The sequence below is a fragment of the Ischnura elegans genome (assembly GCF_921293095.1).
Source record: "Ischnura elegans chromosome 13 unlocalized genomic scaffold, ioIscEleg1.1 SUPER_13_unloc_2, whole genome shotgun sequence".
NCBI lineage: Eukaryota > Metazoa > Arthropoda > Insecta > Odonata > Coenagrionidae > Ischnura > Ischnura elegans.
The window spans coordinates 8,369,128-8,384,981 of record NW_025791658.1 but is presented as its reverse complement, the minus strand read 5'-3'; the positions used below and the strand labels follow the sequence as shown (position 1 = coordinate 8,384,981).

The 15,854-nt window shown below is 39.4% G+C and overlaps 1 protein-coding gene across 2 annotated transcripts in view; it reads left to right on the top strand.

Annotated features, from left to right (window-relative positions):
* The first annotated feature begins 276 nt into the window (after nt 1-276).
* LOC124172698 overlaps nt 277-15,854 on the top strand; it is a 60,159-nt gene continuing 44,581 nt past the window's right edge. Inside the window, exons 1-3 of one of the 2 annotated variants that reach the window (XM_046552158.1) lie at nt 277-579; nt 3,163-3,216; nt 8,602-8,635. In XM_046552158.1, the coding sequence (XP_046408114.1) occupies nt 328-579; nt 3,163-3,216; nt 8,602-8,635 (340 nt within the window). In that variant the 5' untranslated portion in view covers nt 277-327. Of the gene's footprint in view, nt 580-3,162; nt 3,217-8,554; nt 8,636-15,854 lie in introns of those variants that run through there. The other variant, XR_006868252.1, reaches the window with a different exon arrangement.

The window sequence follows — 15,854 nt, the reverse complement described above, 5'->3', positions numbered from 1 at the left end:
ACTGTTGGATTTCAACAATTACTGTTCGATTTTCTACAGTTACTGTTGGATTTCAACAATTACTGTTGGATTTTCTACAGTTACTGTTGGATATCAAAAATTGCTGTAGGACTTCAGCAGTTACTGTTGTATTTCATGAGACACTGTTGGATTTTCTAGGGTTACTGTTGAGTTTCAACAGTGGTCCCAATTAACTGTTGAAAATTTCAACAGTTTTTTTTTAACTGTTTTTGTACGTGCACATAATTTAAAAGAAGTTACGGCTATTCCAGGACGCCTGTGGACTCGGATTTGCGCGTTTCCCTCGATCGACTTTCTTTGGACCTGATGCAGCTGAACAATGCCATGCTGTCGTCCTCGCTCGAGCAGAGGGTCGTCCTGTGGCCCAGTCTGGAGTACTACGCTCAGGGACGGGGTTCGAACCCAGTCCACCTAAGGAGAGGGAACAGCGAAGTTGGCTCCCAGGCATCGACCACCCTCAGCAGGATGAGCAGTGTCTCCGTGCGGGTGTTTGCCCACAACGAGGATGTCTACGGACCATTCTTGCGCGATTACGTGCGGGATATAAAGGGAGTTAAGGTGTGATGAAAGTCAATCCAGGTTCACAGAATTTCTCTCCATAAAAAACAGTGTTGCGTCATTTACGATCTGCAATGATTCCTATAGCGCTCTCTAATCCTTATCTTCCTATTCTCCAGCTCACCCAACAGGGTGGTTTCCTTATATTTTTTTATTGCCTAAATTGAAACATTATTACTCATGGAGTACGCATTTCACGCTTTTAGATTTTTAAATGACGATATCTATTTTTTTCGTGATTAGATGAAAAGTGAAAATTTTGAAGGGTGCAAAAACGCGACGGCTAAGTATGAATGCTGGGAAAAGCCCATGTGGCATAATTCTGGTTCCAGCTGCCACCAGCGTGTGAGGCCACCTTGGTGCGAGGCTATGAACACTGCTACAATGCAGGCTGCTAGCAGGTAGCTGTTGGCTTAAATAAGGGATATTAATACCCTATCAAACGAAGGAAACTTTCCAACCTTAAGCTGTTTTAATAGGTGATTATTAAGAGACGTTTCCCTGAGCTCTGTTCCTCATTGCATGCATTGGTAATCTCAGATGATGTAATTTCCTATCTACTCGTATAGAAACTAGGTCCCTGTGACGTCACGTAGAGTGGCATCGCATGGGCGCCAATCTGGCCTTTTTCAAATGAGGTTAAAATTAACCATTAACATTCGCCTAAACTGGAATTTCTAAAACCAAATAATTTGTATATTATGAATACACTAATGGTGGGGTAACGAATCGCAATCAATGCCTTTCGTTTTCTTTGGTGAAGGAAACTACCCTGAGCTCAACGTATACCTTGTGCGTGCACTGTGGCGTGAAACTATCCCGAGGGAGTCCAAAATCCACCACTCCGCAACTGAAGTATTTGCGGGTGAAACGCATGTCAGTTTGCGATGGGAGAGTGAAAAAATTTGGGGGAAACGTGCATGAGGAAAATTTGAATACCTACTGTCAAATAACTTGGAGGCTTATAAAAATTCTTTTCAATATGTTAAAATTAGAGATGGTTCGAATAGCATTCTTCTCGAATTAGAGTATCAAATACGAATACTTAATTTTGTTCTAAATAGCTAACTCGAATGTCAAATACTTCATTACTGAATTCTAAACATGAATTTTTTCACCAATTTTAACTACAAGTGGAAATTGGAATTTTAAAAAATGCTGAACATGTTTCAAGTCAATCTACTTCGGTACGACTCCTAAATCCTGACGCAACTTTCACCTACGGTTACATAAAACTTGCATGTATGGAGCACCATGATTCATTTTTTTTAAATTATAATATGCATATTGAAGGTTTTAATATTAGTAATGCTTTATTGTGTCAATTGCGAAACATACATGAAATAAAGGATGGACTATTACAGTGGAACCTCGTTAAAGCGAGTACGGGCTATAGCGACACCCCCGCTATTACAAGAGATAGTCGATGCACCGTCAATTGACCCTTTAATAAGCGTGCTAAAAAATTCGTTTTTACGAGACCCTTTCGGTTTTGGCTCTCGCCATAGCGAGGGTTTCACCGCCGGAAGACTTTCATCAAGACTCCTTAACCTCTGTAATTGCTAGCGATCTGTTAGAAATGAAGTTAATGGAGTGCTCAGTCTCAAATTTATGTGGTAAACTGTCGTTTGATAAATATAATGATTGACGAAACAATGCTTTGCATGATTTTTATTCAGTGCGGCGCTTATAAATTGTTTGAATAGTTAGTCGTTATTTGAGTAAGGAAATTTAGTGATGCAAAAAACATCGCCTTTCGTCTGGATTTATGCTTACGTTTATCGGATAGATGTTTATCTGTCGCCGCACCACTCCTGTTCCTGTATATCTGTTCGCAACAGGTATATTGGCTATTATTTGCTCCACCTCCGGTAAAGCGACAATTCGCTATAGCAAGTGTTTATTAGTGCACCGTGGGGTGTCGTTATATCGAGGTTGCATTGTACTTAATTTTGTTCTAAATAGCTAACTCGAATGTCAAATATTTCATTACTGAATTCTAAACATGAATTTTTTCACCAATTTTAACTACAAATGGAAATTGGAATTTTAAAAAATGTTGAACATGTTTCAAGTCATTCTACTTCGATACGACTCAGAAATCCTGACGCAACTGTCACCTACGGTTACATAAAACTTGTGTGGAGCACCATGATTCATTTGTTTTTTATTTATTATATGCATATTGAAGGTTTTAATATTAGCAATGCTTTATTGTGTCAATTGCGAAACATACATGAAATAAAGGATGGACTATTACTTTGAAATTAGAATGTGTAAAACATAAATTTCAACATGCTACAGGAAGTCAGAAAAGGAACAGCCATCTAGCGTGCATTTGCACGTATGCATACATTCTTCCCAGTGTTGTTCTCGTGGTGTCAACGGCATTTTAAATATTTTAGTGCGTACTTTCAATGATAAGTTGTCGTTAAAATATTTTGTTTTTAGGGTGCCTCGACAACCAAGGTCATTTGCATTCGTTAAAATATCAACTCATTTTTGACATGGCGTCTGTGCTTAACTGCATCGTGTTACCACCTCCAGTGTACCTCAGTTGAAACTGTGTTCTTGTTCCTTCAGGTGGTCCATTTGGCACTCAACGAGATGCTGTTGGAGCAGCAGGAATGGGTGGACATTAGGGTGGGCCGAAAAAAGGTTTTTTTTCCTGATCAAATTTGCCCTGTGCGGGAAAGTTGTGAAATGATATAAGGATCTCGCACACAAAATTTTTTTCAAATCGGATAATATTAACCACTGCCGCCCGAGCTCTAAAGTTTAAAATTTTGCGAAAATTCAGGCTGATTTCAGAATCAAACGGCTATTAAGACGAATTTTATGAAAATATGGGATAATGGATATTATCAAAGAGTGGATACATGTTTATAGTTTATAAAAATGAAATTTAAAGTTTTTTTGACAAAATCTATGGTTAAAAAAATGTCTATGAATTAACAACAAAATTAGAGTGTAGACCACCCGCGCAACACAACTCATTTTTGCCTACATTTCTAAAACTCCATTTTGGGGGCTAATTTGCAGGTAAATTAATATTTATTTCGATTGAATTTCATTTCTTATCAAATAAGTCATCATATGGTAGTAAATAATCCCACAAAAAGTAATAATAAGGTAAATTATTTGAAATTAACGTCAATCATAATGACGAATAACGTACCTGTGGAGCTATTTTCAACAAGAAAACAGCCAAGGCTGAGAAAAAACAGAACCTGAACACCAAGCATTTCACTAAGTATTTCTCTGCTAGTTTCGTAAAGAAACTACCCAGAACTCACCACGAGGAAGAGGCTACCATCGAGTTCCACCCGTGTCCCCCAGCCAACCTTCCAAAGGACACGATTGTGAAAGCAAATCAATTACTCTGACAAAATTATTTTGTGATTTTTTTCAAATTTCGGCTGAATTTCTCCGTCTCTTATGCACGATAATGCCCATCCATGGCTGCGTTCTATACTGCACATGGATTTTGATGCTAACATTATCATTTGTATTATCTTTCCAACTGCTTGTGTATGGCAGGGAAAAGGTACTTCTAATACAGATCTTTCCGTAACAAGGTCTTCCAAGTTTTTGTTTGTCATCCCTGCTACTATTGGTGGTTGATTTACCTAATTTGATTCCGAGTCAACCAATTCAATATAATTTTGAGCATCGAAGTTTAGAAAGATTTTGTGCTTTCCCGGCGAATGGATTGAGTGAAGGGCTGTGAAGTGTTCATTCACAGCATTGAGGACGATGACCGAGTCGGACATCGAAACGTAGGCAGATATGGAGTTCCTGACCCGGTGGCCATCCCGAGAACTCTTCACTCCATCGAAGGTTAGCTTTGAAAAATTCGAATTTCCTCGATTCCTCCTGCTGAGTTTCTTTCGATTTCAATTATTTGTGATGGCCATTGCACGAATTTGTCTGCGTTCATCGGCTATAACATTGGAAGCAGAATTACATTTCCCTGAATCATAGAGTAGCGGCGTAATTTGATGTCTCTATCTATATATTTCATAAGAAGAATCATGTTCATATTATGCTTCGGGCCTTCTGTTCAATATTGTCTCAATTTTATTGAAAACCGCATTGGAGCGGAAACTTCGGTAACAAATTTTGCCATGGTCATCAGTTCTTCTGACGGTGCTGAACGATAGTTCATAGCAATGAAGCAGGCAAACAAACCAATGCAAAGGTCTTCTTAGGGCCATTTCCATTCTCCTGATTACTCCGGCATGGCTTCCGGTGTTAACCTCAGTTCCATCGCACACAATTTTTTGGAGTCCATCGGTAATGATAATTTCCTCCCCTAGAAAATTCATGATGGAATCTTAGAGGCCAATAGCTTTGCCGACACATGGGGTGACATGCCATAAGTAGCGTGAACCGGGCTCTTGAACGAGAGTAACACGCTCCTCACCTATTGTTTTTCACTTTGATTGGCTATAAACGAAAGCAGAGTCTTTCCTCTCGTCGAAGTAAAGCGCTTGCAGTTTAACAGTTCCCACATTCCTCCGAAGACACGTGCGCAATCTTTCTCTTTCCCTTCTAACTTTGTTCTTGTCAACAAAAAGTACATTGACTCCTTGAGTAACCAACCCGATATCTATTAGGTGCGCAGATGCAAGTGCTGCAGAGGTATGGTTTTATATGCAGAATTATTCACAGGTTGATGCATATCTTGGCAATTTCAAATTACTTACACTAACCTTTTTCCATGAAATCATCTCCTTCACTTGCATTACATAACTCTCCGTTCAATGTCATTTCATCACCTGAGTCTTCCGAACTGAAGTGTTATGACAAAATAGGGTGGAACATTCGGGTGTTCCTTTTTTCTTTCCAACCTGCAAAGCCTCGTCTTCCTATTTTTGGTCTCCTGCACATTGATGGCGCCTATCTTCATTTTCCTGCCACTTCTCTGTCCTTAGGGAATTCCCATTTTAAACAAAGCATTTTCGATAGAATATCACAAACAAAATCAGTCTCACTAAAGCAATTTACATGCCGCAACATCAAAAAGCTGACGTGCGTTACAAAGGAAGTCTTGCTTCAGATCAATGAAAGCATTCTTGTTGACAGATCGAAGAATATTGCGATTATTTCCATGATATTGAATAATTGGTCAAACAATTGGCCTATATCCAACAACTGGGATAGAGGATCTATGCCAAATGCCTTCAATGGCATAAGCCACTGTCTCCGCGATTCCCGGCAGAGAAATGATGGTATTTTAACTTTATTCTTCTTCTTCTTCTTCAATATACCGAGAGTACAAAAACATTTTCATCATCTCTTCATAAGTGGGCAAATCATTACCCATGAAATTTTCGGGTGCAACAAATATCACGCACTCCACCCCACACCTGGTACGCTTTTCCTCTATTTTAACCATTGCGTCAATCCTTCCGTAACCCTTTGGAAGGTTGGCTGGGGGACACGGGTGGAACTCGATGGTAGCCTCTTCCTCGTGGTGAGTTCTGGGTAGTTTCTTTACGAAACTAGCAGAGAAATACTTAGTGAAATGCTTGGTGTTCAGGTTCTGTTTTTTCTCAGCCTTGGCTGTTTTCTTGTTGAAAATAGCTCCACAGGTACGTTATTCGTCATTATGATTGATGTTAATTTCAAATAATTTCCCTTATTAAAACTTATTGTGGGATTATTTACTACCATATGATGACTTACAGTGTAACCTCGTTAAAGCGAGTACGGGCTATAGCGACACTCCCGCTATAACGAGAGATAGCCGATGCACCGTCAATTGACCCTATAATAAGCGTGTAAAAAAATTTGTTTTTACGAGACCCTTTTGGTGCTGGCTCTCGCCATAGCGAGGGTTTCACCACCGGAAGACTTTCATCAAGACTCCTTAACCTCTGTAATTGCTAGCGATCTGTTAGAAATGAAGTTAATGGAGTGCTCAGTCTCAAATTTATGTGGTAAACTGTCGTTCGATAAATAAGTAGTTAATTTTGGTGAAAATATTGTGGCACTAGCATTCGCGAATGCTTCATCTTCTTTTGTTCCTCGGCCGGCAGAAAGCAGTCGGCAGCATATCCGCACGTCCGTGAGTTGCGTGAATAGAAAGCATTTGATGGCAGTCACCACGGCCAAAAAACACCAAACACGTCTAAGCGAGAAAATAATAATAAAGGAGTAATATGAGAGTGTCGAAATTAATTTATCTTCCTATTTGCTCTTCGCAATAAAAAAAGCAAAAGCGCCCAAGGAATGCAGACCATGAAGACTTAGAAGGAGCTTTGTTCGGGTGGTTTTGCCCACTCAAATCTGCGGGAACTTCCGAGAAAGGGGCTACGCCTAAGCCTAAAGCGGAGTATTTCAGGAATAGATTGCGAATCGAGAATTTTAAGAGTTCGGAAGGTTGATTATACTAATGCGAAGCACCAAAGCGTTATCTCCCCTCATAATTGCTGGTGATGCCTGCGGTGTAAACCCGAAGTCGTAGAAGAAAGGACTCCGATCATAAGAATCTTTAGAAGTTCTCCCCGCGTCATATAACATAGACGAAACGGAACTTTTTTTACATACAACTCTCCGACAAAACCCTTGCAGTATGAGGTATTTCTCGCAATGATGCCTCCAAAGGTAGGTAGTGCGCCTTAGCGATGATGTAGGATGTACGAAGCAATGATACTCAGCGTGAATTGTCAGGATGGACGTATTTATTCTCCGTTGCGGATTTACAAGGGTGAACTATTCGCGTCAGTGGTCGGAGTCGTACTGGCGCTCTCTTTTGTAACGTGGGTAGCCGAGCATCCCCTGGTGGCCGCTGGAAGAACTCACAGAACAACTAATTCTCGTTTGCAGTGCCGTGGTAAACTCTGTGTATTATTTCAAACACGTCGCGAGCGTAACACTCAAAAAGAAACTTTTTTCAACAACGGCAATTTAAATCACATCACTTTTTAAGCTTAGCAAACTTTTTACCGTAGATGATGTAGATATTACATTATCTGATAGAAAAAGTCTTCCAAGGCATGAACGTTATACAACCTTCCACCGTTTTCGCGTGTAGAAACAAATTTAATGCGTTATTTCACTTCACTGCCGCTTAACGTACAGAAACAATAAACATACACCAATGGAAACATTTGAGGCATTAAATAACCGCGATATGTACTGTTTTATCAGTTAATTTTTGAATTTTCAGTGGAAAATACCAAAATAATAGAATGATCACGTAAATGAACTAATTAAGTGCATAGAAAAATGGCTTCCTCGGTTGCGCATTGGCATAATGATTGACGAAACAATGCTTTCCATGATTTTTATTCAGTGCGGCGCTTATAAATTGTTTGAATAGTAAGTCGTTGTTTGAGTAAGGAAAATAAGTGATGCAAAAAAACATCGCCTTTCGTCTGGATTTATGCTTACGTTTATCGGATAGATGATTATCTGTCGCCGCACCTCTCCTGTTCCTGTATATCTGTTCGCAACAGGTATATTGGCTATTATTTGCTCCACCTCCGGTAAAGCGACAATTCGCTATAGCGAGTGTTTATTAATGCACCGTGGGGTGTCGTTATATCGAGGTTGCACTGTATTTGATAAGAAATGAAATTCAATCGAAATAAATATTAATTTACCTGCAAATTAGCCCCCAAAATGGAGTTTTAGAAATGTAGGCAAAAATGAGTTGTGTTGCGCGGGTGGTCTACACTCTAATTTTGTTGTTAATTCATAGACATTTTTTTAACCATAGATTTTGTCAAAAAAACTTTAAATTTCATTTTTATAAACTATAAACATGTATCCACTCTTTGATAATATCCATTATCCCATATTTTCATAAAATTCGTCTTAATAGCCGTTTGATTCTGAAATCAGCCTGAATTTTCGCAAAATTTTAAACTTTAGAGCTCGGGCGGCAGTGGTTAATATTATCCGATTTGAAAAAAATTTTGTGTGCGAGATCCTTATATCATTTCGCAACTTTCCCGCATAGAGCAAATTTGATCAGGAAAAAAAACCTTTTTTCGGCCCACCCTAGTGGACATTGTCAGCAGTCAACTGACATCCTTTGGTGGAGGTAAATAATAATAATACAGTAAAACCTCTATGTAGTAAACCTCTTTATATCGTAAAACCTCCACTTATCATACCAAGGAGATACGGTATAATTACAGTAGACTCTCTTCAATACGAAAAACGTTATTACGAAGTTCTCGTTATTATGAAGCAAATAGTTGGTCTCGACAAAAAGGCCTATCCAATATAGAGTAAAAGAAATTTTATTACAAAAATTTTCGTTTTTACAAAATTACGAACCTCAGTCCCGGTCCTGGCGGTTACAAAATGAACTTTATTTTGAAGTTCCGTGTAAAAGCAACGGCATTTAGGTGGATATTTACTACGTCAAGTTATTATAATCGCACCGCGTTTAAGTTCTTCTCTGAACTGTGCCCAAGAGCGTCAATTATGATTCTTTATTCAGTTTACACACAACATCATTTGATAATTTAGCTCTCATTGAGTCCGGGAAGCACTCTAAAAGTGACAGAAAAGCTGCATAAATAATAATATATTGTTTGTTTTATGTAAATTAAGAACATTGCAAGACACTTAAGTGAAAGTTTGGTTTATCCGTGCTTTCCCAATTATTCATGCTGTCTCCCCTTAGCGAAAAAACTGTTAAAAAAAAGTTAAAAAAACTGCTGAAAATTTCAACAGTTAATTGGGACAGCTGTTGAATCCAACAGTAACTGTTAAAATCCAACAGTAACTGTTAAAATCCAACAGTAACTGATGAAACCCAACAGTAATTGTTGAAATAGTAGTAGTAGTAGTATATTTTATTATCCGAAGACCAGATTACACTGATATAGGAGTCGTCAGGTACTATCATTTGCAAAAGTCTTGCAACAAATCGAGCGGCGCCACTTTCGCTCCACAAAGATTGTGCCCGGAAATTGTATGGTTTTCGGGTGTATGCAACAATCCAATACTAGTCTTCATGGTTCAATGCATGGAGAACGGGTCATTGGGTGGTTGAGTTTTTTTGTCATCCTTTTCAGTCTCGGGATTTGACCGCTTCCATTTAAGTGAAATTAATGTTCATGATATTCCCCCAAACGCATTGTAGCATTTAATGCAGTAGGAAAGATCGAAGGTAATTCCTCGGAGAGATTTTAAAAAGTTGGTAGCTTGGCTCTTTTTGAGTGATCTCGGCTCTTTTCAGAGAGCTGGAAATCACGAGTCGTTCACTGTGAACATGGCAGACTTTTGTTTACATCTATCGACTCGGGTTGATGTTTTAATACAATATCTACGACATATGATACGAGGCAGCTTTGAAATTCCCAGTGTTTCATCATATAAATATCTGAGCAAACACGTAAAATATGAATTAGTTAAGCTGATCGGCATTAATCGTTGCGTAAGTAATAACAGAGTTCTCCGACGTCCGTCAATCGGTAAAGATGTATTCCTTTCCACTTATTCAAAGTATGACGAGGAAAACTTAATTCCAGCTAAAAGTCCCATTTTTAATGATTGTCGGATTTCAACAGGTATTGTTTGATAATATTGTTACGTGCGAGGGTTCCAATAAAAAAAACAACTATTCTTATTTCCGGAACACTTAACACCTTTATTTCAGTAGAAGTCGTACACATTAACTCTCACTTTGTTCTCAAAAACACAATCTCCTCAATCCTCTATTTACCCAAATCTCTCCGTCGTTAAAATAAATAATCCCCGTTGTCATGGATGATTCCTCCGCTACACTGCCCCCTCCTCAAGGCTGTTTCGTCCCGGAACAGTTCTTACTCATGCCTTGACCATGTTGTTCGGCCGCCAACGTGCGTTCCCCTCTTGATCCTCCTCAACTCTTGCATTGCCACCTTCGTAAAGTGCCAATCGATTGTAATGGACTACCTTCGCCTTTCCTCTAGGGGTTTGTGGAGCATGTCCGGGTATGTGAGGCGCTCAGGTTCGGGCAGTGTAGTAGCCATCATAGCCTCTGTCATAACTGTCATAGTATCCATTCCTCATTGATGGTGGAGGTGGCAGTCCAATCCTGTCCATTCCAGGGCCCCTGCCATCCATTCCTGGTCCTCGTCTGTCATAGTCCCCACGACCGTCCCTCATCATGTACGGAGGTGGGGCTCTTCCCATTCTCATCCCCCTCATTGGTCCTCCTCTACCTCTCATCATTGGACCAAAGCCTCTACCACGACCACTCTTCTTACTAGAAGATTGCTCAACGCTAATCTGGACACCCATAAATTCAGCATTGTTCAGGGCCTCTATGGCACGGCCGGCCATCTAATCAGTCTTCATGTGCACAAAGCCATACCTGTTTAAAATGTCACACTCGGTAACAGTTCCATACCGCTCAAAAAGGGCCCTCAGATCTTGTTCCTTGGCGTCTTCAGGGAGACCGCCCACGAAAATTTTAGTTTTAGGGGGAGTGCTCCCAGTACGGATATCGTCACCCATTTTTGAAATTTTAGTAAGATGCGTAGTCCGTCGATCTGCTCTGCTCTGGCAATGGTGTCGATCGAGAAAGCGTCCCTGCCGCATCCTACTATTTTGGCAGCGACTACGGACATGTCCAAGCTCCCCGCAATCCCAACAGCGTATATCTCTTTTTGTGTGTTGCCCTGTCCTCCGTAAAAAATTTGAGACGATATTTTCGATCCTATCTTCGAGAGATTCTTCTTCGCTCGTGCTTCGGACATGAGTTAGGATTTTTGAAGTTTCGGTTGCCGCTTGGAATTCCAAGGCTCGGGCTAGTGCGTCGTCCAAAGTTTTTGGGTGCATTAAGCGTAGAGCTCTCTGCAGTTCCGGATCAGCCACACCAACCACGAAAGACTCTGCTGACAAACGCTCAATAAATTCCCTGGGCGCCGAGGGATAAGCCAAGAAAACGAGTCGCGCGATGTCCGCTTCAAATTCCTGCAGTGTCTCGCCACGGTTTTGACGTCTAGTGAGCAATTGGCTGTGGTAGACTTGTTGAAGGTGTTTGTCACCGTACCTCATTTCAAGTCGGCCCACCAGACACTCGTAGTTCCTGTGTTCATGGTCAGGCATCGCTTGAAGAATGTTCAAAGCGTCTCCTCGCAGCGCCACAATCAAGCCCGTAGCTCTGTCTTCTTTCGTCCACCCGTTGGCGTTGGCCGCGGCTTCAAACTGCTTGAAGTAAGTAGACCAAGGAATCTTGCCGTCGTATGTAGGTGGTTTTACACGCACGGCCTTGATACTAGGAGCTAGTCCTGACAATACTCCAACAGTGCCCGTTTGCGTCAATTCTTGAGCGAGAGTTTTCAGACGATCTTCAATACGCTTCTCTACGTCGACTTCTACCATTTTTAAATCTTCTTTTACGCTCCTTAATCTCTCCTGCACGCCTTGTACTTCCGAAGTGACGCATTTCAGTTCTTCCTTCATCTCGTTGACATCTGCTTGCAGCTCATCTTTTACTCCGCTAACGTCATTTTCGAGCTGGTCCTTTAATTCTCTGACGTCGTCTTCCAACCCACATTTTACTTCAGAGATCTTCGCCAGCAATTCGTCTTTGATCGTGCGAATATTACTGGCAATTTCTTTCAAAGTTCTGGAATACTCGGCACGCTCTTCTTTAAATACAGTGAGGAAATGCGTGAATTCATGCGCGCCGACTTCTATCTCGAAGGAGAAATCCTCGGGGTCCACGCCTTCGGCCTGAAGCGCCTCACGAAGTCGCAACTGAAGTACTGCTTTCGTCCTGCTTGTATCCATGTCACGTTCCGCCAACTCGCGCTTCAAATCCGCCACTTTCAACTCACTTAACTTAGCTGCCTTTGAAGCCATGCTCCTACTTCGATTGAAAATAAGTCGCGCTTCATACAAAAAAAACAAACACTATAATTTATGTTTCGTCCCCTTCTGACACCAGTTGTTACGTGCGAGGGTTCCAATAAAAAAAACAACTATTCTTATTTCCGGAACACTTAACACCTTTATTTCAGTAGAAGTCGTACACATTAACTCTCACTTTGTTCTCAAAAACACAATCTCCTCAATCCTCTATTTACCCAAATCTCTCCGTCGTTAAAATAAATAATCCCCGTTGTCATGGATGATTCCTCCGCTACAATATGTTCTACTGCTGAATTAGTGTGAATGCGAATAATAACTCTAAGCTGCTATGTCGTTGATGATTAAGTTATCTTATTTAGATGCAATCATTTACATATACACTGATGAATTCGTGATAATTTAGATTACTTACTTAGCATTATTAATGGAATTATCTACTTGCATTAAGTAGGTTACATTGTATTAGGAAATGTGTTTGTTGGTAATACGTTTTATGTTTAAGGCATCAGTGGAACTGCAGCTCATTTCATAAAACCTTTCAAGTCGAGTAAGAAGGACGTAAGCAAATCCTAACAGAATTTCTGTTTGTAATGAAAGTATACGCTTGCTTCATTAGAAATACAAATACTGAGTTTGAAACATAATTTAACAAATAATAATAACTTAAAAAGACGATACCATACCGAAGTCGCAGGCGACAACATCATTATATTCCTATTGTATATACTAACCAGCCGAAACATAGAGTATGCGAAAGCTTCCGTGCTCAAGTTATAATCATATAAACGAATAAGAGACTAATATATGTACCGAGAAAGTGATTATTTTGATCAAATTCGTTCAAGTGAGAAGCCGTAGCAGAAGCACATGAAGGAGCTCAGTGTTACAATAACATCAAATAATCAAAATTACCTTTGACCCTGAGATTGAAATAGCTCAGTGGATAAACATTCGGGCTGGTGATAGGAGGGGTCCGTGTTCAAGTTCATCCCGTGGACGAAAATTTTTTTATCCTCCGCACCGCCGTATTTTATTTTAAAGTTTTTTTTTTAATTTTTGAAATGTATGTTAAGAGGGTACCAGCTGTTGAATTTGAGCATTTTTTGCAACAATTTCTAATTTAAATGACCGTGCGACGGGAATCATGTAGCATCATTAGCGCGGTAGGACGAATCAATTGCGTTTTCTTGAAGGAACTCCAATCAGAATCACTGGTGGATGTAATTCCTAGTGCTATATGGTTTCCTTTTCAGGTCCGTTACTGCTCAACATTATTAACCTTTGGAATGAGAACTATCGTAATAATCTAAGGTTCCACATACGTAATTTCTTAAATAGATCAATTTTATCTGATTAAAAAGAAAATTATGAATGATATTTTGCAGCGATTATGCTGTCCGTCTATGTTGTATGCTGCCTATTTGTCATCAACTTGTCGCCATTTCCTACCAAGTTAATTTCTCCAGTAAAGTTTTTCAGAACAATTTTACCCTTTCTCGTTTCGTAAATGAGTAGTGACGGAAACTTTTCTTAGAGATAGAAAAAGATATAAATTAAGTGAAGAATTTTACTTTTAAACTTTAGGCTTCAGTATTCTACAATAAGTTTTTTTTAGTACAGTAATTTTGTTGGAAAGGGACAGAATGTGAGACTAGCTGATTTACTAAGTACAATCCTAGGAATAACCTATGTAATGGTAATCCTTAATCGTGCACGCACCACGGCGCTTATTTTTAAATATAGGAAAGGCTTATCTTGAGGTATTTATCAACTGTTCTTCTAGTGTATACTTTCTTCAAGCAAATTGTGGCATCAACATATTTATGATAGTGCTACTAATTGGCCCTATTTACACTATTTTGGAAGTACGTGAGAATCACTTACGGCCTGCAAGTTTTACTCCAGGTAACCTTCTTCCTCATCCCTGGCTGGTAAAGTTGGAATAAAGATGTAGGGCAAGAAGAGGTGCAGGACCTATTAGCTGACAAAACTACGGCCCGGGAGCACCCGATTCAGCGTTAATAGCTGATGGAGCGGCTAAATTATGCGCAAAGTATTTTACCTCCCTAAAAAAGGGCGAATATTGGTTTAAATTGACTTTTAATTTAATCTCTGTCCGTTGTTGTTATTGGAAACCTTACCAATGGAGGCATTCATGGATAGAAAAAAGTCGTACTATTAAGTCACTCTTTAAATTGGTTGTCCTTAATAATATAATAATGGCCGAAATATTAAAATCGAAACAGTAACTAATTTATTATAGCAAAAAGAAGATTAATTCGACATGATCACTAAATATGTTAGTGCTATCGTAAAAATTTAAGCCTCTCCTAGATATGTAAACAGTAAAAATAGAGACACATTCTGCTAGCAACGATGAGGCCTAGCGATTTTTTTGGCAATCAAAATTCCATTTTTTTCCGAAGAAACATTTCCATCGGTGTAAATATATTTATCCAATTAAAAAATTGATAATTAATGAAGAAGAAAGCTTATGGAGCTATCTTTATCAGCTTCAACCTACTTAAAGAACTATTTAATGCCAATCAATTAAATACGGTGGAGACGACAGAGTCGTGTTTTTTTCGGAAAATTGCCAGTTAATTTTTTTTCATTTATTAATTCTTCTATATCGAACAAATATTTCAACAACTTAATATAAAGTCTCCTGAACGACATTGAATCCCTAAAAAAAAGGTTACGTTAAAAAAAGGGTTGATTTCCGTGTTCCTAATGGCGAAATCGTGCCCCCAGCCGGCCTTTTGGGGTTTACCATTGGAAGCCAGTCGTCATAGGTACCCACTCTTTTAACGGGTAAATATTTTCAATTATCTACTCCAGTCAACTACGGGTACAAAAATAATCTCAAACGCCGCGACGACTTAACAACATCTACGCTCGTTTACTCAACTGAACATCGTAATGATTTCCTACGTCTCACTCCCGTGTCACGATGACCCGTTCGTGAGTCGTTCCCGAGCTACCATGAAGATTCATACCTAGATAGTGATCATTCAATCTTAATGGTGGCCAGAAATCGACAATGGAGCGAAAGTGGCGCCGCTCGATTTGTTGCAAGACTTTTGCAAATGATAATACATAAAAAATATAACACAGGTACATAAAAAAATATAATAAACAAATAAATATATGCTATTACCCTGAAGAAATTCATCTACGGAATAATATAATTTTTCTAGTAAAAAGCGTTTAGCTTGTATTTTAAATGAACCAGAAGTTTTACAATTTACAATCCAACAGTAACTGTAGAAGATCCAACAGTAACTGTTAAAATCCAACAGTAACTGCTAAAATCCAACAGTAACTGATGAAACCCAACAGTAATTGTTGAAATCCAACAGTAACTGTAGAATATCCAACAGTAACTGTTAAAATCCAACAGTAACTGCTAAAATCCAACAGTAACTGATGAAACCCAACAGTAA